Genomic DNA, 24,183 nt, shown 5'->3' on the forward strand with positions numbered 1-24,183 from the left:
CCTGTGTATATCTTGTAGAGAAAAACATATCTTCCACCATCTAGTACAAAATAGATGTTGGGGAAGAAAATGTTCCTTGAATCAATTTGTTGAATGATCAGTTGAAGCAATGAGAAGGTTGAGAAGGGAATGAATATATAAATTACCATAGAGGAAAACAGTAAAGAACTCTTACCAGGTATCATGGCAATACGTGATTCTGAATTACTCACTTGGCATTCAAGAGAATGGAGATTGCTTCCATTACTGTCATGACCAAATCTGGGGGCTTTGTAAAAACTCTGATTTCAGATATATCTGCCTTATCTAAGGAATCCAGTGCTTTGTTGGCAGCATCCAGTGCAGGTAGTGCCTCGTCAAGATCTCTTTGAGCATCATCAGCTATTGCTTGGGTTTCTTCAGCTTTGACTTTTGCTGTTGCTTCGTCCTCCTGCACAGTGTTACGGACCTAACCATTGAGACATGACTGCTTAAGTGGCCTCATTATTTGAATTTTAATGTTTAAAACAAAGCCAATAATAATGAATCATATTTGCCCTTTGGATTAGAGTAATGATGAAAGGCTATTAGCTAGATTGCATTTTATGCTCTCCTTTGTCCATCTATGCCATGCCAATAGCATAATGAATATAAACTTACAACAAACAGTTCCATCTTAGGAGCGACACAGTTGCTTTACATTTGTAGGTGGTGCTTTTCTCACAATTCTCTATCCCATTCATTGGGCTGCATCAATTCTTGGGGACAGAGCCAAACTGATTTAGTAAAGGGAGATTGTTTACAACTTAAAAGCATTTCTAATTGCTAAAAAAAAAAAAACTTTGCTAAATCTATCACTTAATTATTTTAATAACATATATAATTAAAAATCCAATCGTGTCTCACTGTGTATAAGTGATCAGTTGCTGACTGAAGCCTTTTCCACATTCTCAGGAACTGCAGCATACCTGATCGGCACTTTCTTGATCCACTGCCAATTTTTCCATCAGGGCTTCAACATCTTGTGACTTTATTAAAAGTACAGGTTCTAAAGCTGAAAGATCTAATTTCATTTTATCTACTAGTACGTTTGTTTCTAGTAGCTTGGTGAGACCATTCTTCACCCGATCTCGTGCCTAAGTGACAATGAAAATTTCTATTATAATGAGCATTATAACTCTAAGTTTACTGGTATCGAACACATATTACTCATGTATTAGACTTTTACATCTACAGAATTGGTAAATCAGTTTGTAATAATTCAGGTTGTGAACATATTACAAACTGGGAAATGTTCAGGTAATGGAACTCTAGAAATGGCCATGACTTCATCACAGTTGTTTGGATCCATGCCCTCTGGCCACAGCAGTGGGATGTCACTGGGCTGTGGCTCACTGATAGTGAGGACCACATGGTACTGTTTTTATTCCCCGTGGTAGCATGTTGAATGAGTGAGGAACAGGTCCAGATGTGAATCCCTGGAGGTTGCAGCTCTGGGAGCTTGTTTGCTCTGGCCAGCAGGGCTGAGGACCCCTAGGGAGATGAGGTCCAGAGGGTCTAGCTCTGGCTGCTGGATATGAACCTACTTCCCTGTGGTAGAAAACTCTTGACCATGATCAAAGGGGTGGCATCTGGTAAAGGAAACACCTGGGAAGAACTGTTTTTCGAAAGTGAGTCAGAAAGCTTGGCTCATGGCCAGCCGCGGTGGCTCACGCCTGTAATCCCAGCACTTTGGGAGGTCGAGGTGGGCGGATCACAAGGTCAGGAGATGAAGACCATCCTGGCTATGGCGAAACCCCGTCTCTACTAAAAATACCAAAAATTAGCCGGGCGTGGTGGCGGGTGCCTATAGTCCCAGCTACTTGGAAGGCTGAGGCAGGAGAATGGCACAAACCCAGGAGGCGGAGGTTGCAGTGAGCTGAGATAGTGCCACTGCACTTCAGCCTGGGCGACAGAGCGAGACTCCATTTCAAAAAAAAAAAAAAAAAAGAATGCTTGGTTAAAATGGGCAGATTTCAAAAATATTGGTCAAGTTATTTCACAAGGCAGGCATTTTACCAGGTAAAAATCCTCCAAAAAATTTAAATATCTATATTGTAAGTGCTTCCCTTTTTAGTGTGTTTAAAATGTAGAAAATTGTAGGTCGTATTAATATCCTGATGATGATGATGATGGCAGCTTTTATTTTCTGAGCACTTTATATGTGTCAGATCACTGTTTCAGGAATTCACTAACAGTGTCTTAAATTCCACGACAAGCCAACAGGTAGATACAGATTTTCTTTTAGCCTTATTTTCTACTAAGGCTTAGAGAAATGACTAATGTGCTCAAAGTTGCACAGCCAGAGGCAGAACATAGGCTGTACATAGTTTGACTGATACCACTGGCACATGTTCTTTAAAACACCATCTGTATTGCTTAACAAAATGTTTTCCTCTGTATTAAATACCACAGAGATGACAAGTTCACTGCATAACTTTGATGGTCTTGTGATGCCCATATCATTCTACTGAGTAAGGATACTTGCATAAATGACAGAAGGAATATATATATATATAAAATTCTTGAGAAAGGAGAAGGCCCTCAGACCGACAGCAGGAAACACTTTTTGGTCATATTTTAGGTTGTCAGGGGCACATATCAGGATGGAGAGGGCCTGATATGGTTTGGATCTCTGTCCCCACCCAAATCTTATGTTGAAATGTAATCTCCAATGCTGGAGGTGGGGCCTGGTGGGAGGTAATTGGATCATGGGGGCAGTTTCTCATGGTTTACCAACATCCCCCCTTTGGTGCTGTCATCATGATAGTGAGTTCTTGTGAGATCTGGTTGTTTAAAAGTTTGTGGCACCACCCCCCTCTCTCTCTTGCTACTGCTCTTGCCACATAAAATGTGCCTGTTTCCTCTTCGCCTTCTGCCATGATTGAAAGTTTCCCGAGGCCTCCCCAAAAGCTGAGCAGATGCCAGCATTATGCTTCCTGTACAACCTGCAGAACTGTGAGCCAATTACATCTCTTTTCTTATAAATTACCCAGTCTCAGGTATTTCTTTATACCAGTGTGAGAATGGACTAATACAGGGCCCTGACAGGTAAGACAGTGCATAGAGTTTCCACGCTTTCTCAAAAGTTCTGAGTTCAAGCAAAACAATATTTTCATGGACAATATTGAACCTACTGAAATAATCTGCCTCCTTTTTTCAGACAGCATAGATAGGTAAAGATTGATGAGCTCCAGGTAGGAGGTGGGTGTTGTGTAGTACCGCCTGCGCAGCTCATTGTAATAGCGCTCTGCCATGCTGGAGACACTCAGGTGAACGTTCACACACATCAAGGGAAGCTTTTCTTTCAGGTCCTCATTTCCAGTATCGACTTGTGAGAAAAATGTCTTTGACACAGAAAGAAGTGCTTCTCTGGGCCACTGTGAATCAAGGAAAAATCTAGAAAATCTATTGTGTCATTTCAATAACATACAGTTCAATACCAAGAAAAACATATTTCTCAGGAATTCCTCCTTGCCCAGTCCCCTCTTCACCTAGTTAACTCCTACTCATGTCCATGGTGCTTAATGAACTGAAGGGCTCTGTCCATTTGAGGGGTGCCTGGGTCTGCATTTACTGACCAGTATGTCTCCACAGTATCATGCACACAGAAGTTGTTCAATAAATATTTGTTGACTGAATGAATTAATGATTGGGTGTTTCTAGAATTCCATAAATAAATCACATATGTTATAGGGACCTTATGCTCTCACTCCGTTTGTTACATAGTTGGGACCTCACGTCCATCATTATAATTACTGTCCTGCACACCTCAACTCCTTTGCTCCTCTCTTGCTTCTTTGAACTCACCTGAGCATTGGTCAAATGCAACTCTCTTACTCCATGCCTGCAACTGTGCAGCTGAGCATGGCTAGAGAAAAATGCACAACCTTGCCGATTAGTATCACTTTAAATTTATGATTATTAGCTCTTAGTGCAGCCCAGAAATGCTTCTACCTTTTTTTAATATATCAGTTTTGTGCTCTCCTGAGTATTTCACACCTGATTCTACTTCCTTAAACTGCTGACACTTAGTCTTTCTTCTTCACTCTCAGCTGATGACCTCACTACCCATATCACTAAAAAATAACAGCAATGAAAACAGAACTTCAATGAGCTCTTATCCCCACATCTTCCCACTACCTGCATCTGTGCTCATATATTTTGCCTCCCCACCTGTTACTCAGGGGTAGGCTGTGGATGCTCCCTGACCAAGTCAGCCCCTTCTTTGAGGACTCATTCTTATCCCTTCTTGCTTAATCAAGGTCACTGGTCCCACAGTGCTTAACACGGTATGCTGCATCATCAATATATTTATCTTTTCTGGATCATTTACATCAGCACACATGCATGCCACTTGTGTTTCACATTTAAAAATACTTCTCTCTTGACCTCACATGTCCCCTAGTTCTTGCTCCATCTCTCTGCTTTCCTTTGGGGCAAAACTCAAAAGTGTTGCCTGTAATCATTGACTCAGATTTCTCTCCCCTCTTCTCTCTTGAACCCTTTCCCCCACCGTCCATTGAAACAGATTTTGTCAAGATCGCTGATAACTTCCACATTGCTAAATTCAATGGTCTCCTCTTCCTTTACAAATTCTGTTTTGTCTTTGTTCTATGATTGCCACGGTCATTCCCTACATGAATAAATTCCTAGTAGTCTTTAAAGCTAATACAAGTACCCACGAGTTACTCTTGGACAATGTGTTAACCCCTTTAAAGTCAAGCAAGTCCAACTTCTCAAACAGATATCCCGGGATGTCACCAACCTGCACAAACCAGTCAATGGTGCAGCAGTTCACAAGTGATGGAAACATCCTGCACCGGGACCGAAAGGCCTCCCCAACTGGGCTCATGCAGAGGACAATGTGCAGCTTCTGACGCACTCTGCTGATAAAGTATTGAAACACCTGACAAAAAGAAAGATATTTTTTCAGTTTAAAATAATGACTAAGCAACAATGAAAATAAGTGTTGGCTAATGCATCTGAGGCTCCCAATATCAAATATAAAATGTCAGTATAGTAGATATGTAAATTTTCTTATTCAACATTCACTCCAACCTCTTTCTCTCACACAGTCTGGAAAGATTAAAAATGTCATTTTGCAAACTCCATCGCAGCTAGGGTTCTGGATGTGATTTAGGTCCCTTTCACCCGTGTACTTGAGGAGATCATTTGAATAAAGGGCCATTCATACAAGGTTTTGCTGTGGGGCAGAGGACAACTGGGAGAGAGGGCCAGGGTGCTGCACAGCATCAGGTTTTATAAGTGCAGAGTCTGGCAGAAGTCGCATAGTATGGGAGTTTTTTTTTTCTTTTTCAACTTTTATTTTAGATTCTGGGGGTACATGTGCAGGTTTGTTATAAAGGTATAATGAATGATTCTGGGGTTTGGAGTGTGACTGATCTTGTCACCCAGGAAGTAAGCACAGTACTCAATAGGTAGGTTTTCAACCCTTTCATCCCTCTCTCCCTCCCTGCTCTTTTATTCTGCGGCGTCTATTGTTCCCATCTTTATGTCCATGTTACCCAATGTTTAGCTGTAAGTGGGAACAGGTGGTATTTGGTTTTCTGTTTCTGCACTATTTGCTTATGATAATGACCTCCAGCTGCATCCATGTTACTGTAAAGGACACGATTTCAATCTTTTTTATGGCCATGTAGTTTTCCATGGTGTACACCTGTCACATTTTCTTTATCTAATCCATCATTGATGGGCACCTGAGTTGGTTCCATGTCTTTGCTGTTGTGAATAGTGCTGCAGTGAACATACAGGTGCATATGTCTTTTTGGTAGAATGATTTATTTTCCTTTGGGTATATACCAGTAATGGGATTGCTGGATCAAATGGTAGTTTAATTCTTAGCTCTCTGAGGAACTATCCTGGAGCTATTATCTCTGGAAGTGGCTCCTGATTTCAGCTGCTTCCTGATGTGATGGGGGACACATGGCTCTGGAGCTGACGGTTGACACGGAGGCACACTGACTGGTTTAGTGGCTCCCTGCTTCAGCAGGAATGGTTGTGGCAGAGGCGGCTACCACCTTGACCATTGACTTCTACAGTGTACATTTTATATTCATTCCAAGGAGTTCAGTCTGGAGTTTCTTTCTTTGGCCCTTCCAATGATTCTGTATCCCTTTAATAAATCCCTTCCTGCTTACATTAGCAGAAGTAGACTTGCATCTGTACCTATAATCTCCGACCTAGCAGGAGAGACAATTCTCATAAAGGGAAACAGTAAAGATATAAGAAAGAACAGCCAGAAAGTTAAAGAAGGTGCAGAAACCAGGAAAAAAGCTGGGGTGAGCAAGTAACGGTGTATGGGATCTAGCATGGTGTTGGAAAATGGCAGCGTTCAGCAGCCACACTGTTCCCGAGAGAGTGAGAGAAAACACATTCCTGCTTTGCTGTGTTGTAACATTGCTGCTAGGCAAGGGCATCAACAATACTAGACCTAAGCCTTCAGCCCTCCACAGGAGGATGCTGCAGTGTGTGGAATAAACTGGTGCTTAAAGAGGAATAAGAGAGGCTAGCCAGTTTGGACAAGACTATGACCTCCGTGGGGCAGTGGGATTTCTGTTTTCTGTTTCCCACAGAACTTTCTGGAAGTCTGGTGCACCAATGCTTTAAACACCGAAAATAAAATACATAGAACACAAAGGAAACCAATTACATTGAAAAATATTCTATTCATGGACCCCTTCAGGGGATCAGTGAATGGTTAAATAAAAGGTGAAGAAATCTTTTTGTGATAAAGCCACATAACTACTCTGGCACGTCCTACCTCATCTCTGTTCCCCTCGGAAATTCCTACTTCTTTTGCTTTTGGTCTGGTGGCCGCTAAAACCTGCTCCAGTTCATCCTTTTCAAATAAATTAGGCACTTCACCTGAGTTCAGGATGTTATTTATATCTTCTAGGAACTCCTCCACTACAATCTGTAGAAGAAGGCAGTGATCATTACAACTTGCTTAATCATTTTCCATTTATTACTAAGCAAATATTTATTCTAAAATTCACAGGAATCGATTGTATCTTTAAGAGAATATAATCTTAAAAATTACATGAAACCCTGAAGTTCTAACATAGCAAGTGCACTGATTTTTCATTTTTCCTTTGTGTTTTGTTTCTTAGCAGGCATTCCCATTTTACCTGGGTCAAGTCATATGTGCAAGTATTTTATATTCTGCCCCCTTCAGTTACCATTTTATCATTAATACTAACCCACAGTTCTGTAATGTACTCATCATATTTATCACAAATATAGAAGCAGAATGCACCGTTGAGCTGATGCACTATACATTTACATGGACAGAGATAGCTTACACTCTTGTTTATAAGAACAATTTTAGGCATATAGCTTTTCTTCTTACTTGGATTATTTTCTTGAAACAAATTCCCAGGAGTGAGATTACCAATTAAATGCATAAATATTTTCTGGATTTTGAAGATTTTAGTATTTCTCATTCAATTCAAGTGTGACTTCATTGATTTTTAACATTTATTTTTGTTAATTTGGAACGTATAATAAATGCTTTCTTTTGGAGAATTTAGTTTGGATGTTTTTGATTATTGGCAAGGGAAAATATTATCCCATATTTATTACTGTCCATTAAAAAATTGACCTAAACTTTGCAACCATCTGCATCTTGGAGTTTTCTTTCAAATTTGTATGAGTAATTTACATATTTTGAAATAGACTTTTTGTCTCTCAACATTGATGCATATTTAAAAGTAATCTCTCACCCTTTATTTCAGCTAGCTTTTTAGTTATATAGAAGTTTGAGTACTATACATTTAACTATGACAAGATATCTGTTATTTTATTTTCTTCATTTGAAACTTTTTGTTTTTCTTAATGAACTTGGTATAATTGTGTCTGTCAATTTTCCCCAAGAATAAACAGTAGCTTTCTGTGTTCTAATTTACTTCTGCTTTTATCTTGTTTCATTTTCTTATGTGTCTTGTGACATTTTTCCCTCCTAAAGTTTTAAGTGAACTAATTTGTGTAGCTTCTAATTTTTGATTCAGATCTATAAATGTAAATTTGAGAACTGTTGGGTTGCATTCCATAGATTTTTATTTATATTAAGTTCATTTTCCTTAGTCTCTAAGAGATTTTGACTTTCTTGATTTTTATATGAGTATTTTAAAGTCCTAAGACACATCATTAATTTCTCCTTTGATTAAAGCATGGGCAAAGAATGAGTACAGCTTATGCTTCTCACAATTTAATAAAAATTTCTTTAAATCTAGTATGTGATTAAGTTTTGTAAACATTCAGTAGTATTAGAAAATATTTGCTTTCTCTGTAAAATATGAAATATAGTATATAGCTATTAATTGTAGCTTAGAAATTATATTAGGCAAAATATCTAATCATACTTATTTCTACTTTGTATTTGTTAGTTACAGCCAATTAAACTCTATTTTTAACATCTTGCTTCTCTCAATTTCTTCTCACATTTATAATGTTTTGTGTATATATATAAGTTCATGTATAGACACATGCACTTTTATTTTTGTGGTTACGTTTACTCTTCATTCCTGCAGAACATTTGAGATTGATTGGGGCTTTCAACAGAATGCAATAACTTTTTGTCTAAAGAGAAGCAACACAATATCATTTGATCTTTGGAGCTTTAATACTTGGAGACTTTTTACATAACTTGTTTGATTTTTTAAAGCAATGTTAAAAACACTATCAGAAATATCTTAATTTTAGGATAATTAGAAACTACAGATAAGCAAAACTAAGAAAATAAAAATCACTCACAATCCCATGATTCAAATGTTTTCTCTTTGTACATGGGGCATACATGTCTAGATATACATTAAAATTTGTATGTTTCTATAATTTTAAAGTTTTTACATAGTGCTCTAGTATATGGTTATAACAGATATTATGTATACGACTTTCTCTCAGTGGACATTAATACTCTCTCAGGTTATTATTTTAAAACATTACAGTAGATATCCTCATACGTGCAACTGTATGTAGCTTTGATTATAATGTAAAAGAAATGTAAAGGCTTTACCTGCATATTGCCAACTACTTTCCAGAAAGATTTTGCTAATTTATGATCTCCCAGTGAAGAATAAACCGGCCTATTATTCCCACACCTCTGCCAACACTGTATATTATGATTTTTAACCTTTATCAACTTGCAAGGCCAACTCACTGACATTTTTATTTATTATAATTTCCTTCATTAATGGTGAGGTTGACAATTTTTCAGGTGTTTAAAGGCCTTTGTTTTCTGGAACTGTGTATTTACATTCTACCACATTTTTTCTATTTCTTCTACAGATATGCTTGACTTTTCCTTTTTCATTTGTAATAAGTATTTTTATAATAGGATACAAACTCATTGCATGTCATAGATATTAAAAATAGTTTTCCAATTATTTGTTTGTATTTAATTCTGCTTACAATATTTTTTTAAAAAAGGTATGCATCGAATCTATCACGTTTTTATTCCTTGGCTAATTTCTAGACAAGTTTATTTTCTCTAAAGAGAAAATATCCAAGAATAATCAATGTAGAAAGTCCTCTGCTATAGAATGAATTCGAGATCAGTTAAATTAGCTGTCATAGAATAGATGTAATCCTACTTCAATTTTAAAGGTAATTTAACCCAGAAGATAGCCCTTCCTTTTTCCTTTCTGTAGGTAAAGGCATGTTTCCCTAATTGAATTTTTGGTAAATTATTTTCTTATATGCACGTTTATACAGTTTATTACCTTCTGTTATCTTTGCCGTTTCCCTCAAAGAAAAGTTAAAAACTTACTTCCTTGACCTTTGATCAAATTTAATTACTAAGAATTTAAAGAAGGGAAACAATACTTGGTAAAATAAATAAAAATGCATTATAAAAGTCTTTTACAAGCTGCGGGAAATGTGTTATCAAAGGGAGCAATCCCTTGAACTTCATCCTACAAACTGTTCAAAGCACACACCCGACTGTAACACCCATACATTTCCTGTTCTTACCCATGGGCTATTTAAACACACACCTGGGTGTCAGTGAAAAGGAAAACCATATTCTTGTCTTCTACACCAGCCATTTTGTACAACTTCCTCAGGTCTTCATGAAAACTATCATAATTATATCCCCGACTGAGTTCAATCTGTAAACATTTGTAACCGCATATATGAGCTGCAAGTCTCGTGAGTGACTGCTTTCCTGTGCCTCCTACTCCGACAAGCAGGGCATTGCCTCTTTCTTGACGTATCATCCGAGCAATCCTGCAAACATCAGAGCAGAGAAAGGTTTATTTCAAGTTCACAGACATGGATCCTGCTCAGAGAGCCTGCCCCAGAACCGAAGGCTGGTAGCCAGTGGAGCCTCCTCCCGGGGCAGGATGCTGCAAGGGAAGAGCAGGCTGCATCTGAGGCCGGGGTTTGGTGAGCAGCACTGCTTGGCTTTTCTCTTTTTCGTCCTTTCCCCCATTCCTAACAGGCTGTTGGGTCTCGGCCCTAGTCATACAAATTTACAATAAAGTACAATCTCTTTTCCCTGAAGTCTGAAGGACTTTGTTGGAGACCCTACTCGATCTAGGCCACAACTTATATTGTCAATTGGCAAGCCCAGGTTTCCATTTATAAGAATGAGCAAGCAGAAAAAAATCACTAAACCTAGAAAAAGACACCATAGTGCAGAAGGAGAGATCAACAGAACACCTTGAAATGGATTTACTGCAGGATGCCAACAAAATTTTATAAAGTTTCTGATTCATGTTAACATGAATTTTGAAAAGCACTGCAATGATGATACTAGAGAGAGAGAGCGCTCAGAAAGGAGTAAACCCTCCCCTTGAAAATTTAGGAAAAGTTGAGTAGAGATGGAAAATCCACTAAACTGAAAACCTGAGTGGAAGGTGATGAGTCTCACAAATAGAATACCGTGGAGAGTTGAACAGGAAAAGTAGAGGTCAAACTCCAGGAATATACCCAGAACTCAGAAAAAAGATAGCGATCTTAAAATAATGGGAGAGAAGATGGAAGATAAGGAGGGCAAATCTAGGAGAAACAAATGGAATCCCAGAGGCCACATCATAGAAATTACAGGAATGAGAAGAAGGAATAGAATGGAGGCAATGGTGACTGATATGATAGAAGAAACCACTGGGGCTGAACCCACAGCCCCAAAGATCAAGAAAGAAAACTAGAGGAGAGAGAAAACACTAAATATTTCCTAGGAGATCTATAAGTAATTTACATGTAGAAATTTTATAGTAGAAATCTATGTTTTAAACATAACTGAAAAGTTGATGATTATCTAATGCAGAATAATGGATTATCCCCAAAGGAACAAATAATTTCAGGCTGGCTTTAGGCATCTATCGACAAGATGACATTTTACAAGACAGTGGTTAGAGGGAGAAAAATACCATGTTATGGCTCAGAGAGTAAATAATCTGCAGAGCCTCCCTAAAAGATTCCTTGAAGATATACAGAAGTATGAATGAAATTTAAAAACCTGGGAAGGGGGAAGGGATATCAGTATAAAGGTGACCAGTATGTATGAGAATCAATTCTATACATTGTTAAGATGATAGAAAAGGGGGTGATAATGTCAATAAATTCTTCTTAGGAAGACACAAAATATAAACATAATTTAAAACTTATTACCATTGTCTAAAATCTAGAAATCATGGGAGAAATGTAAAAGCAGGTTTAATTAGTTTTCCTCTTCTTCCCCTTCCTTATTCTGGCAAATTATCTATCTATCTATCTGTCTGTCTGTCTATCTATCTATCTATCTATCTATCATCTGTCTATCTAATCTATGTAGATTATTTATATTGCTGATAATTGAAGAAAACAATGTTCAAATATTTTAAAATTATAGTGACTTTATTATTTTTTGATTACAAAAACAACACATGGTCACTGTAACTCATGAGAGAAAAACATTGCTAACTCTTTCCCACATATAAACTCCATCATGGGTGCCTGGATGCTGTCCATTTCTCTGTGAGAACAGTGCATAGCATTTGGTGGGTGCTCCATCAATTCTACGTTCAAGTAACCAACTTCTAGAGACTGTAACAGTTAGTTACTGTACACGTCATCTTTGGTGGCAGGAGATAGGAGCTATGTAGTGTAAGAACAGAACAGGGAGTCTACGAGGACTTATTTAAAAAGTCTTCCTCCAGGACAAGGCACAGACTCCCAGTCATTATTTAGGATCTTCTGAAATAAGAATCAAACTGAAATTTGTTTCCTCCACCTGTACACCCTCTCCTGCTCCTCAGACAGGTCCACTTTTTCCATACCTTGAGTGACTAGGTAAGACGGCTTTGTCTAAAACCAGGGTCAGCAAACTATGGCCTGCGGGCCAAATCTTGCCCCTTAACCATGTGGTTTTTTAAATGACCCATGAGCTAAGAATGGTTTTTAGATTTTTTTTTAATGGTTGAAAACAATTTTTAAAGAGTAAACACCACATGTTCTCACTCATACGTGGGAATTGAACAATGAGAACACTTGGACACAGGGTGGGGAACATCACATACCTGGGCCTGTCGTGGGGTTGGGGGATGGGGGAGGGATAGCATTAGGAGATATACCTAACGTAAATGACGAGTTAATGGGTGCAGCACACCAACATGGCACATGTATGCATATGTAACAAACCTGCACATTGTGCACATGTACCCTAGAACTTAAATTATTAAAAAAGGAGTAATATTTCATGATATGTGAAAATCCTTTGAAATTCAAATATTAGTGTCTATAAATAAAGTTTGTTGAAACATAGCCAAGCTCATTCATTCACTTACTGTCTGTGGCTGCTTATGCATTATGACAGCAGGGTTGAGTAGCTGCAGTATGATCTGCAGAGCCTGAAATATTTTCTATCTGGCCCTTTACCAAAGCAGTTTGTCAACCTCTTCCCCAGAACTTTTGGCCAACTCCTCTACTGGGACAACGAAGACCCATAGCACCATTGTGATTGCTATGTGTCTGCCACAGTACATATCTACTGAGAGACACATCAGATGTCTGTTTGCTTATTTCCCTTCAGCTGCCCAGGCGAGTATAAAATTGAGGGCAGAATGAATAGATAATAATGTTTTCTTATTTTTCCCATAATGTACAAGTGTCCTACAGTTGATGAAATGTTGAATATGATAAAAATCTTGCATTTTATATGTCACTCTTTCCTTATTTCATGTATATTATTATTAATAGTAGTTTGATTATTTCTATCAGAAACTACTGGAAACAAATTACTTGTCCATTCTGCTTTGTAGTATTACTTTTTTTTTCTGGCAATTTACTTATAAATGGATTGAAAACTTCCCCTAGTAAGAATTCTCTAATTTAGTAGGTAAGTTACATTTTCTCTCACGTAGCAGGCAAGAGATGGTTCTCCTAATTAGTGGCTTAAATACTAATAGATTTGTTCTACTATCCTTGGAGCGTGGTGACAACTTTGGGGGCACACAATGGGCAGAAACTGCCTGGTGCATTTGCTCTTTGAAAGTACAAGCTCTGAAGCAAAATTTCCCCCCCTGAGTTACAAGACTTTTACTTACCCCGTGTTAAAAAGTCAAAAACTAAAATGTCACCAACAAATGGAAATGTAGTATGTGCTAAATTACTGAGTATTTAGTAATTAATCCATAACTCACTTTCATAACAAAGTCCTTTCCATTGCCAATCAGTATTAGGTGTTTGATCGCTCTTACAAGCAGAAATATGTTTTCTCTGATTCCTTACTGATCCTCTCTTGAATAAAAGAGGACAGTCTACATCATTATTTACATGGCAGTCCTTTGTGCATCTGAAAACCAAATCTTCACCATTCTACAAATGGTTTTTAATTTCCTGCTATAATATTTTAAGCAAACCTTGAGGGGCCTGGTAATTCTCTTTCACAAAAGTAAGAAAGATTATAAATAGAATTAAGCCAACTTTGCCTATGGTCTGGTCTATTCTCCAGGAAGTTTCTCAGACCAAAATGCTTCCATTATTTTTTTCCTTGTAGGCTTAGGGCCTGCCTAAGCGATGGGAATAAAAGTTGTTAGGGGATAGCATGTGGGTATGCTGCCAGGGGGACAGAGGGGAAGCAAGTGGCATCTGGACAAGCCAATGACAAACGACCTATGTTATAACACTTAAGCTGTGACAAACACAAATCTTGAATTAGGGCTAATTAAAGAGATGAAATATGCAACAGGTGAAGACTTTATTTGCTTATGGTTTATGTGAAAAAAATCCTAGGGATTCAATTGTCAGTATTAACAAGGACCAATGCTAAAATGCAGTTGACACAGGAAAAAAACCAAAGCCATGAAAATCTTGCTGCAGCAATAGACCACGGGAAATCCTACTCTCACTGTATTTTACTGTATTTATTCCACAGAATATGATATCAAATCTGGATGCTGCATTTTAAGTAGAACATTGAAAAATTATAAAGTGCTCAGAATGTGAAGACTGGAAATAATCTCTAACAGGCAATAAGAAAGATGTGGGATAATTTTGCCTGGAGAAGATAAAGCTAAGAAGAATATGGGAATGGTCTTCAAATATTTGGAGGGCTGTTATGAAAAAAGTGAGCCCATTTTGGGTAGGGGCACCTGCGGTGGAGTTAGAGCTGAAGCACTGGCTGTGATCCCCACCTGCCACTCACTGACTAGAGGACTTTGGACCATTTACCTAATCTCTTTGTGGCACATTGCGTTGTCCAAAAAGTGGCTGCAGTAATGCCTCTGGTCCTACTTGCTCTTTGATCCCATCAAGAGATAGGGTCTCTGTCCTCTTCTTATGACCTTGAGTGGGCCTGTATGACTGCACTGACTAGAAGAGCACAGTAGAAATGATGCTATGTGACTTCCAAGACTATGTCAAAAAGGTTGTTTGGCTTCTGCCTGGCTCTCTGTCTTGGGGCACTTGCTTTTGGAGCCCTGAGCCACCATGTTGAGAAACCCAGACACCCTGATGCTGCCATGCTGAGAGACAAGTGGAGAGACTACGTGGAGGCGGAGATGCTCCAGGCACTCCAGCGGCAGTCTGATTGTAACTGCAAGAGAGACGCTCAGAGAGAACAGTTGGGAAAATTGAGAGATGATAAAATGAATCTGCTAAGGATAGGAGTGGCTTATTATGTAGCAACAGAGCACTGGGACATTCTCTGAGCCTTATTTGTAAAGAGATTATGATCCTAAGCTACAGAGAGAGTGTTGTACCAGGTAAATGAGATGCTCCATATTATGGTTTCATACCCACGCTGAGTGCCTTAATCATGACTGCTTCACAGGATGGGATGGATACCAGAAGCACAGGAGGCAGATGTTGGCTTATCCTGGAAAGATCATTTTAGCATTAGAACTGTCAAACGGGACAGGAGCCACTTCAGAAAGTGTGCCCCAAGGACTGCAGATATTTAGGCTGGATGCTTATGAATGTGTCAAGGGTGTCCCTCACAGGACACTTGCAGTGGGTAAGAGTCAGACTCGCAAGCAGGTGAAATCTCTGATCCTGGATTGAACTTGTTTTGCTATAATTTTGAAGTTCCTCTTTCTTTAGGTATGCATGGAATTAGCCTTGTTATACCGTACATGTATCTCTGTAAACAACCCCATATCCTTTTTGTAACAAGACAGAACAGATAAAAACAAACAAAAACCATCAATTAATATTTAGCAAAAATAATGACTCTGGGGATTCCATAGAAAGCTCATTCCACAAATATTTAAAATATGTTAAACAATAACTCTTAAGTTATGGTGAGAATTAATAAAAGACCTCTGACCATCTAGCAATCTGTTTAAAGAGTTTATACAACTTATTTTTTTACCCTTTAATACAAAAAATATTAAATCAATGCATTATTGGACGCCTTATAGCACTATACCTTGAAACATGTTCTATAGCATCCTGGAAGAACACCAGCTTTACTTCTTTGGGATTTGTGAGATTATAATCATCAAGATAGTCCTGTAGAACATTTGCAATTTTCTCTATATCAGGCATGTCATCATAAATTCGATCAGCTTTATCTGCTCCAAACTATAATTTATGGGAGAAGAACCAAGTTAGATTAATTCTGATAGACACATAACCTGGAAAATCCATTTCATTTAACTTTTTCAAGAGCTACACTGGAATTTTGAAGGTCTTTGCAATAAAACTTACATAGGAGCTCAGAAACAGGGTTTTGATTTTTCTCACAATGCTACATTCTGATTTCAATTTTTTTTTAGACGGAGTCTCTCTCTGTTGCCCAGGCTGGAGTGCAGTGGAGTGATCTCAGCTCACCACAACCTTCGCCTCCTAGGTTCAAGTGATTTTCCTGCCTCAGCCTCCTGAGTAGCTGGGATTACAGATGCCCACCACCACTCCCAGCTTATTTTTGTATTTTTATTATAGACGGGGTTTCACTATGTTGGCCAGGCTGATCTCGAGCTCCTGACCTCAAATGATCCGCCCGCTTCTGCCTCCTGAAGTGCTGGGATACAGGTGTCAGCCACTGTGCCAGACCTGGTTTCATTTTTTTGTTGTTAGGTTATTGACATTGGAAAAGCTAACTGGTTAAAAACTATGCATAGCAGACTGCTGTTATTATAAAAAATCATGCCAGAACTATTTGTAGTTTTTAAATAGCAGTCATCTAGAGTTACTAAATTGTTGAGAATTAAATTCAGGTGTAAACTTCAGGGAGTCGAGTCCTTGTTTTAATCTATTGATGATGTCCCTTCTCTATTGTATGTAGCAACTGCCCCAGGGGCACTTTCTCCTGGACTGTTTTACTAAAACACACACAAGCAATGCAAGAGGAGTCTAGCTGTTCTTTTTCTGTTTATTCTCTCATCTGATAATACAATCAACTAGAAACACACAGGAAAAGAATCTTCGAAAACAAACTTTGGACATACTTTTAATAATAAACATAAATACATACTTTACAAAAATACATAGTTTATATTTTTTATTTGTCAGTGGTAATACTTATCTAGAGTGGAGTTACCAGAGTGGTGAGGTATTGCATACATATAATATAATGACGAGTTCCTTCATGTGCTGAACCAGCATTGATTGAGAGCCTGCTACGTACCTCTGTGCAGGAACCTGGGAACTTAAGATGAACAAAACTAGACGTGGTCTCTGCCCTCTTGGAGACACTGGGAATGTTTTACTCAAACAAGAGGCACCTTAGTAAAACAACATGGCTATCTGCCAATGTAGGCAGGGCAGTGAGATAGCAGATTTATTCTAGGTAGGTCAAGAGGGTAAAATTTACCAGAGGGCAAAATTAGGTCCAGAGGGTAAAAATTAGACAGACAGTATTGCAGAGATGGGCTTGAGGAACTCATAAGGGAATAAAAGGAAGTTAAATATAAAAAAATTGCTACTAATTAGAGTTACTCTTAAATGAAGAGAACAATTCTCTTAACTAAGTAGCTTCACTACGTAGAGTACAATAAGGGGGAAGTCCTGAGTTAAGAGACTAGATCTCTCTGCTTCCTTCCAAACTGAATACCTGATAGCTCTCTGATTCAAACCGTTACCAAAATGAATGTAATTAGACCAGAAGTCAGCAAACTTTTTCTGTAAAGGGCCAGATAGTACATATTTTAGGCTTTGCAGGTCATATGGTCTTTATCACTACTACTGCACTCTGCTGTTGTAGAGCAAAAGCAATCATATAAAAAATCATATATATAAATGGCTGTGGCTATGTTCCAAAGAATTTTGTTTACAAAAATAGGTGGCAGGCAGATTTGGCGCATGGGACGTAGTTTGCTGACATCTGGCCTAGATCTTAACTCTTCACACATGTGAAGTTTTTATAGAATATAAATTTGAATTGGAAAATAATAAATGCTTTAAAATTTTCAAATGAGGTCAAGTCAGTTTAACATACTTGCCTTAATGAAATCTCCAAATATGATGGGCTTATTCAAAAAATATTCCAGGTCAATTGCAATTCCAAAATGTTTGTCTATTTAAAGAACAAAACCAAGTTTTTAATATAATGATAATCTTGAATGGAATATTATAGTGATAAAACATACAGAATAACAGCTGCTACTTTACTTAGAAGACTTAATTAATATATATGAAAACTGAGAGAATGCTGTGTTAACTCCATGCCGCTTTAGTTTAGCTGATAATCTCCCAAGTTTAAGATTAAGAATACTTAACAAATAATTTGAAACACTTGTTAAATAATGAATATTGGATACTTATTTAAGAAATAGGAAGTATTTTAAAATTATCCTGGCTTTTGTTTTTTTTTGAGACAGAGTCTTGCACTGTCACCTGGGCTGGAGTGCAATGATGCAATCTCAGCTCACTGCAACCTCCGCCTCCTGGGTTCACATGATTCTCTTGCCTCAGCTTCCTGAGTAGCTGGGATTATAGGTGCACACCACCACATCTGGCTAATTTTTTTTATTTTTAGTAGAGACAGGGTTTCACTATGTCGGCCAGACTGGTCTTGAAATCCTGACTTCGTGATCCGCCCGCCTTGGCCTCCCAAAGTGCTGGGATTACAGGCATGACCACTGTGCCCGGCCTATCCTGGCTTCTTACCAGACAAAATGCTCTTTCTCCTACTTTCTCTCCTCTACTTAAAACTTCATAATAAATTAAAATACTAACACTTCCTGAATTTATTTATTTATTTTGGTATTTTTAGTAGAGATGGGGTCTTGCCTTGTTGCCCAGGCTGGTCTTGAACTCCTGAGCCCAAGGGATCCATGTATCCAACCACCCAAAGTGCTGGGATTACAGGCATGAGCCACCACACCTGGCTGACCCTTCCTGAATTTTAATAAAATTATTTTATAATATTGCATAATATTTCATATATTTTAATATATATTTGAACCTTCAAAGAAAATAACTTTTACTCATAAATTATGAAAATTCTTTTTGTGTTGATTGTTCTTTGTGGAAACCAAATTGCTTTTCTAATCAAGTAAAAAAAAAGAATAGGTAAAGATTCATATTTACTGGCCATTTCTGTCAGAATAACATGGAAATATTGCTTATCTTCATTATTAATCAAGCGATCGTGGAAGACTCTTTGGCACTCATGGCAAAAGAGTCTAAATATCTGAATTTCTTCTCTTATTGTTCCTGGATCACATTGGAGGATACCTGTTTTTTAAGAAAAGAAAAAAAAAAAAAAAAAAAAGAAAAATTCTACATTTGTAGAATCTCCAGTAATAGTTTAATTAGGAAATCCTTAAGTACAACTTCACCCTCACATTGCCAAAAATGACTGCTTCCCCGGTGGATATACTCATATACGAATAGTGACCTCATTTTTCGATAACAACATTGGGATACATTATTTGACAAAGACATTTCTGTCCCTGTTTTGTGATGTTTCTTTAACTGAGCATGTGAAGTGGTCAGACTCCACCATGTAAGCAAGTGGATCCCATTGTTACATGAGCTGCAATATGCTAAGTGAAGGGCCTCACGTTACTTTAAAATAGACCGAAGTATATGTATTTACTTATCTTGCAACTTTCCTCCTCCCAAGGCTTATACTGTTTTTGAAACTCCCATTTCTCTCTCTTTCCCAATGTCAGTCCTCACCAAATGCCCCTGGCCCTTCCGGCTTCTACTAAGATTATTCTGAGTACTCATTTCATTAGTGTAAATTGTTATTGCAAACACAGTTCTAATAATTTCAAGTTACAATCAAAGCAACAATGTACAGGAATTTCTGGAAATGGTACTTCTCCACAGAGACCACCAATATGGGGCTCCTCACACTGTAGACGGGGGCAGGGAGAGTGTCTACTGTGCATGTGGACACACACAGCAGAGAGTGGGTACCACACAGCATGGTAGGTACTGCTCATGTTGCTTTGGAATACTAGGGTATTTCTGTAGATAATGATGCTACCTGTTTTTTGCATCTCATGTTTGTGTTTGTGTGTGTGTTTGACATATATGTTTCTTGAAATGCTTGAAGTTTTTGTTTTTATTATACTTTATGTTCTAGGGTACATGTGCACAACGTGCAGGTTTGTTACATACGTATACATGTGCCATGTTGGTGTGCTGCACCCAACAACTCGTCATTTACATTAGGTATATCTCCTAATGCTATCCCTCCCCCCTCCCAAATGCTTGAAGTTTTAATTATTTTCAGTTAATATTTGTAGAAATAAGGAAATTTCTAGGACTTTTAATGAAATGCGGAACCAAGGAGAAAGGGATTCAACATTGGAATTTCCTGTGTATAGTATGATGTGTCATTTCAGAAATAAAGTGGATCCTGAATTTTGAAGCTCAAAAATTATCTTAAAAATAGGAATAGAAAGGCAATGGGGAAGGATAATAAATAAATGACAAGATTAGACAATGTCTGAGGATCAGTAAGTGAGTGTGAAGCAGTTCATGAAAGAAATGAAGTCATATTCTAATGTTTTCTAGGAAAATTGAGTTCATGAATAGCAGGACTAAACTGCTAGTATAAGAGGGCATGATTTCAGTGGAGGAAGAGGAAAACAAATTATTTTGTCATCCTGTGGCAAGGATGGTGTGCCAGCTTTGAGAGTCCTTCAGGCTCTTGAAGGAGGAAGAAAAAGAAAAGAGTGACAGAGCTTTCAAATCGGGAGTTGGGAAGACCAGGAACCTGTGTGAGAACTGTGCATTAGGGAGGAGCAGGACGGGTTTGCAGGGTTCTTAATGCCTAAGCTCCTGCCATGGGCCAGCATCTCTTAGTTCATTCCCAGACTTGTTAATGCACAACAGGTAATGACTTAGATTGTGATGAAGACAGGAAGGAGAGCTAGCTGTCAAAGAGGCCAGTCACTGCTTCACAGGAAAGCACTCCGCAGCTTCTACTTTGGCTACTTTGCAGATATTAAAAACAAACTTATAAATGTTAGTTAGAATCTTTTTAGAGAAAAAAAATATTGGCTGGGCACAGTGGCTCACGCCTGTAATCTCAGCACTTTGGGAGGTCGAGGCAGGTGGATCACCTGAGGTCAGTAGTTCAAAACCAGCCTGACCAACATGGCAAAACCCTGTCTTTACTAAAAATACAAAAATTAGCTGGGCATGGTGGTGTGCACCTGTAATTCAAGCTTCTTGGGAGGCTGAGGCTGGAGAATTGCTTGAACACAGGAGGTGGAGGTTGCAGTGAGCCGAGATCGCGCCACCGCACCCCAGCCTGGGCAACAAGAGTGAAACCCTATCTCAAAAAAAAAAAAAAAAATTAAGAGTGGTGTAGAACAAAGGGCACTGGATGGGGAGTCAGGGAATGAAGCAGATCATGGAGCAACTAAGAGATAGTGTCCTTGTATACAAAATCAGGGGAGATTTGTTTATTCGTCTAGACATACATTCATTCAGTGCCAGGCCCAGTTAGGCACTGGGATACAGCGGTGAACTAAGCATACAGCCCTTGGGAAGCTGACGTCCTAATGGGAGAGACAGATACATAAACACACATATATGCAGAGAAATATGTGCGATATGATTACAGGTAATAGGAGTTATGAAGGGACATGGGAAAGTTTTGCTGAGGAGGTGACTTTGAGCAGGGAAAGTGAGCCATGTGCGTATCTGGTGTCAGAGCATTGCAAGTGACATACAGAGGTCCCTGGGCAGGTCCGATTTCAGGAATGGCAAGGAGGTGGCAGTAGCCAAGGAGGAAAGTGGTAGGCAATGAAAGGGAGAGGGAGCCCGGAACCAGATCACTCAGAGACTCAACACAGGCAGGTGCTGGAAGCAGCCTCAGGAGGGTCTCAACAGGGCCCATGGTTGGCTGCTGTGCAGAGGGCAGAGCTTGGTCCCTTTGAACAGGGTAAATGGACAACCGGAAGCAGGAGATTAGAGAGGAGGTTAGAGGGGTAGTGGATGGAGTGGTGAGGAGTGGTTAGATTCGGCATATATTCTGAAAATAAAGCTGTCAGGATTATTCGTGGATTGCACAGGGGTTTTCAAGGTTCCTGGCGAGAGCAATTAATGGTAGTCTCCTCTGGGGCCGGGGTACGTATGGCCAAGGTGGAGGGGAAAAGCAAGAGTTCCGTTTAGACATGCCAAGTTTAGCAGGCCAGCTGGATGCCTGAGGGCGCACACTGAGAAGGAAGCTGGATATGCAAGTCAGACTCTTAGAGTAGGGGTAGGAGCTGGAGGCAGGCACTCTAGTGCCATCTCTGAATAGACAGTATTTGACAATATAGAATTGACCAAAATTACTGAGGGAATATGTGTGTAGATCTGAAGACCGAGCCCTGTGGCCCCAACATTTTGAGGTAGGGAAAGGAGGAGCAGCTATCAAAACAGACTGGGCGACAGCAGGCAGTGAGGGGGGACCGCAGGAGAGCCTGCCCTGGACCACTGGAGAAGGTGGGGAGCGGCGAGTTGTGTGGACACTGCTGTGAGGTTAAGGTGCCGCTGAGAGCTGACCAGTGAATCTGAGCAGATGGAGACAGGACTCAGGTAGAGTGCAGTGTTGGGAATCACATTTTGATTGACATATATTGAAGGGAGAACTGGAGGGAGTAAGTGAGACAGGGAGGAGAGACCATACTTTTAGAGGTCTTTCTACAAAGAGCAGAGAAATGGGAGGGGTACCATCAGGGGATATGAGACTTACAGAAATCTTTTTTTTTTTTTTAAGATGGGAGGTATGATAGTGGCTTTTTATGCCATTAGGCATGATCCAATAAAAGAGGAAACTTTGAAGATGAGAAGAGAAGTGGGAATTATGATAGCAAAATCCTTGAATAGACAGGAGGGTATTGGGTTCAGTACTAGAAGGAGCACTGGCACTGATAGATGCAGGGGCAGCTCAGCCCATGGAAGGAAGATGCAGGTTGTCTGAGAGATTTAGAAGATGAGGCAGCCCTGGTCCAATTGCTTCTATTTTTTTTTTTTTTTTTTTCAGTGAAAGACAAGTAATCAGCTGGGAGTGAGAAATGGGAGGCAGTGTTGGCCATGTGAAATAGTTGTAAAGCACTCAGCCTGAACAGGAACAGGTGATGGGATTTCTGGGTGAGTCACAGAAAACTGCATACATACAATGTTACTGAGAGATTTGGGGGCCAATGGAAAAGAAGGGAGGGTGCGGATCAGAAAACGAGGGTTCAGTACACTACCTTGCACACATTTGGATAAGTCCCTCAAGTTAAAGACGTAATGGGACTTGGCAGGTGTTGGTAGGAGGTCAACACTCATTTTGTAATAAATCTCAACTGAGGCTTCTACAATGCTTGATGCAGTTTGCTTTACAGCTGGTGGAAAGTCACTCAGGAAACCATTTAAGATGGCCTAGAACCAGAAACATAATATGAGAGGATTAGATTTATTTTAAACCAAATATCTATCTTTTAAGTACTCCGGATGACATGTTTTCTAATAACAGAAAGCCAAATTCCAACACAAAGTCTTCTGGTATCAAAGCTCTTCTGCTTATTTCAGAAAACATTCTCGAGGATGCACTCACTCCTGTCTTCTGTGATTGTTTTGTGACGCCTGAGTGGCATTCATATCTGACTACTGAATTTACATGAAAGTACTCTCAAGTAATTTAGACCTCTGCTTGAGGTGAGTCCAAGGGGTCATCAAGAAGGGCACAAACCCACCTGAAAAAGAACAGAAACCCTCTCTCTCACTTTTATGGACGAATGATCACCACTCTCAAAGATTTACATCTTCATGTATATTTCAAATATGACTTACTTGCAATGGTGAACTCCTTCACATTCAGCTTCCCCATTTCAGTAGCTGGCCATTCCCTCCTAAGCTCAGATCAGGAGCTTGGAAGTCTCTTTAGACACTTCCCATTCTCTGTCCCGCACAATCAATCTTGAACACATTTCTTGGGTCTGTTTGCTTCTCTCTGTTTCCCCGGACATCACCCCATTCTGGGCTGCACTCTTTTAAATCTGGGTTTCTCCCCTCTCTCCTTCGCTCTGGCCTCTCCACTTCCATCCTGGTCTCCCTGCTGGTCCACCCTTCCTCCAGCTCCCTCACTTCGCCCATCCCTTCCATTGCTCCCTGTGTCCCCGCCACACTAGTCTGAACGCCCGCGCTCCTTCCCATCTCAGGCCCGTGCACTACTGCTCCCCTCTCTCTGTGCCTAGCCCTCTCTGCTTGGCAGGTGCCTTTTCATCCTTCATGTTTTAGGTTACATGCCGTCTCTCCAGAGAGGCCTTTCCTGACCACTCAATC

At 39.4% G+C, this 24,183-nt stretch overlaps 1 protein-coding gene across 3 annotated transcripts in view; it reads right to left on the reverse strand.

Moving 5' to 3' along the window:
- Positions 1–24,183, reverse strand: part of DNAH6 (dynein axonemal heavy chain 6) — a 368,310-nt gene that overhangs the window by 112,982 nt on the left and 231,145 nt on the right. For all 3 annotated transcript variants that reach the window (XM_050754693.1, XM_050754695.1, XM_050754692.1), the window contains exons 42-51: positions 23,109–23,280; positions 18,994–19,140; positions 17,904–17,977; positions 15,890–16,044; positions 10,035–10,266; positions 6,803–6,955; positions 4,787–4,927; positions 3,156–3,398; positions 948–1,115; positions 213–448 (exon numbers count right to left, since the gene is read on the reverse strand). In XM_050754693.1, coding sequence (XP_050610650.1) covers positions 213–448; positions 948–1,115; positions 3,156–3,398; positions 4,787–4,927; positions 6,803–6,955; positions 10,035–10,266; positions 15,890–16,044; positions 17,904–17,977; positions 18,994–19,140; positions 23,109–23,280 — 1,721 coding nt within the window. The remainder of the gene's footprint in view (positions 1–212; positions 449–947; positions 1,116–3,155; positions 3,399–4,786; positions 4,928–6,802; positions 6,956–10,034; positions 10,267–15,889; positions 16,045–17,903; positions 17,978–18,993; positions 19,141–23,108; positions 23,281–24,183) is intronic.

Source organism: Macaca thibetana, chromosome 13 (assembly GCF_024542745.1).
Source record: "Macaca thibetana thibetana isolate TM-01 chromosome 13, ASM2454274v1, whole genome shotgun sequence".
NCBI lineage: Eukaryota > Metazoa > Chordata > Mammalia > Primates > Cercopithecidae > Macaca > Macaca thibetana.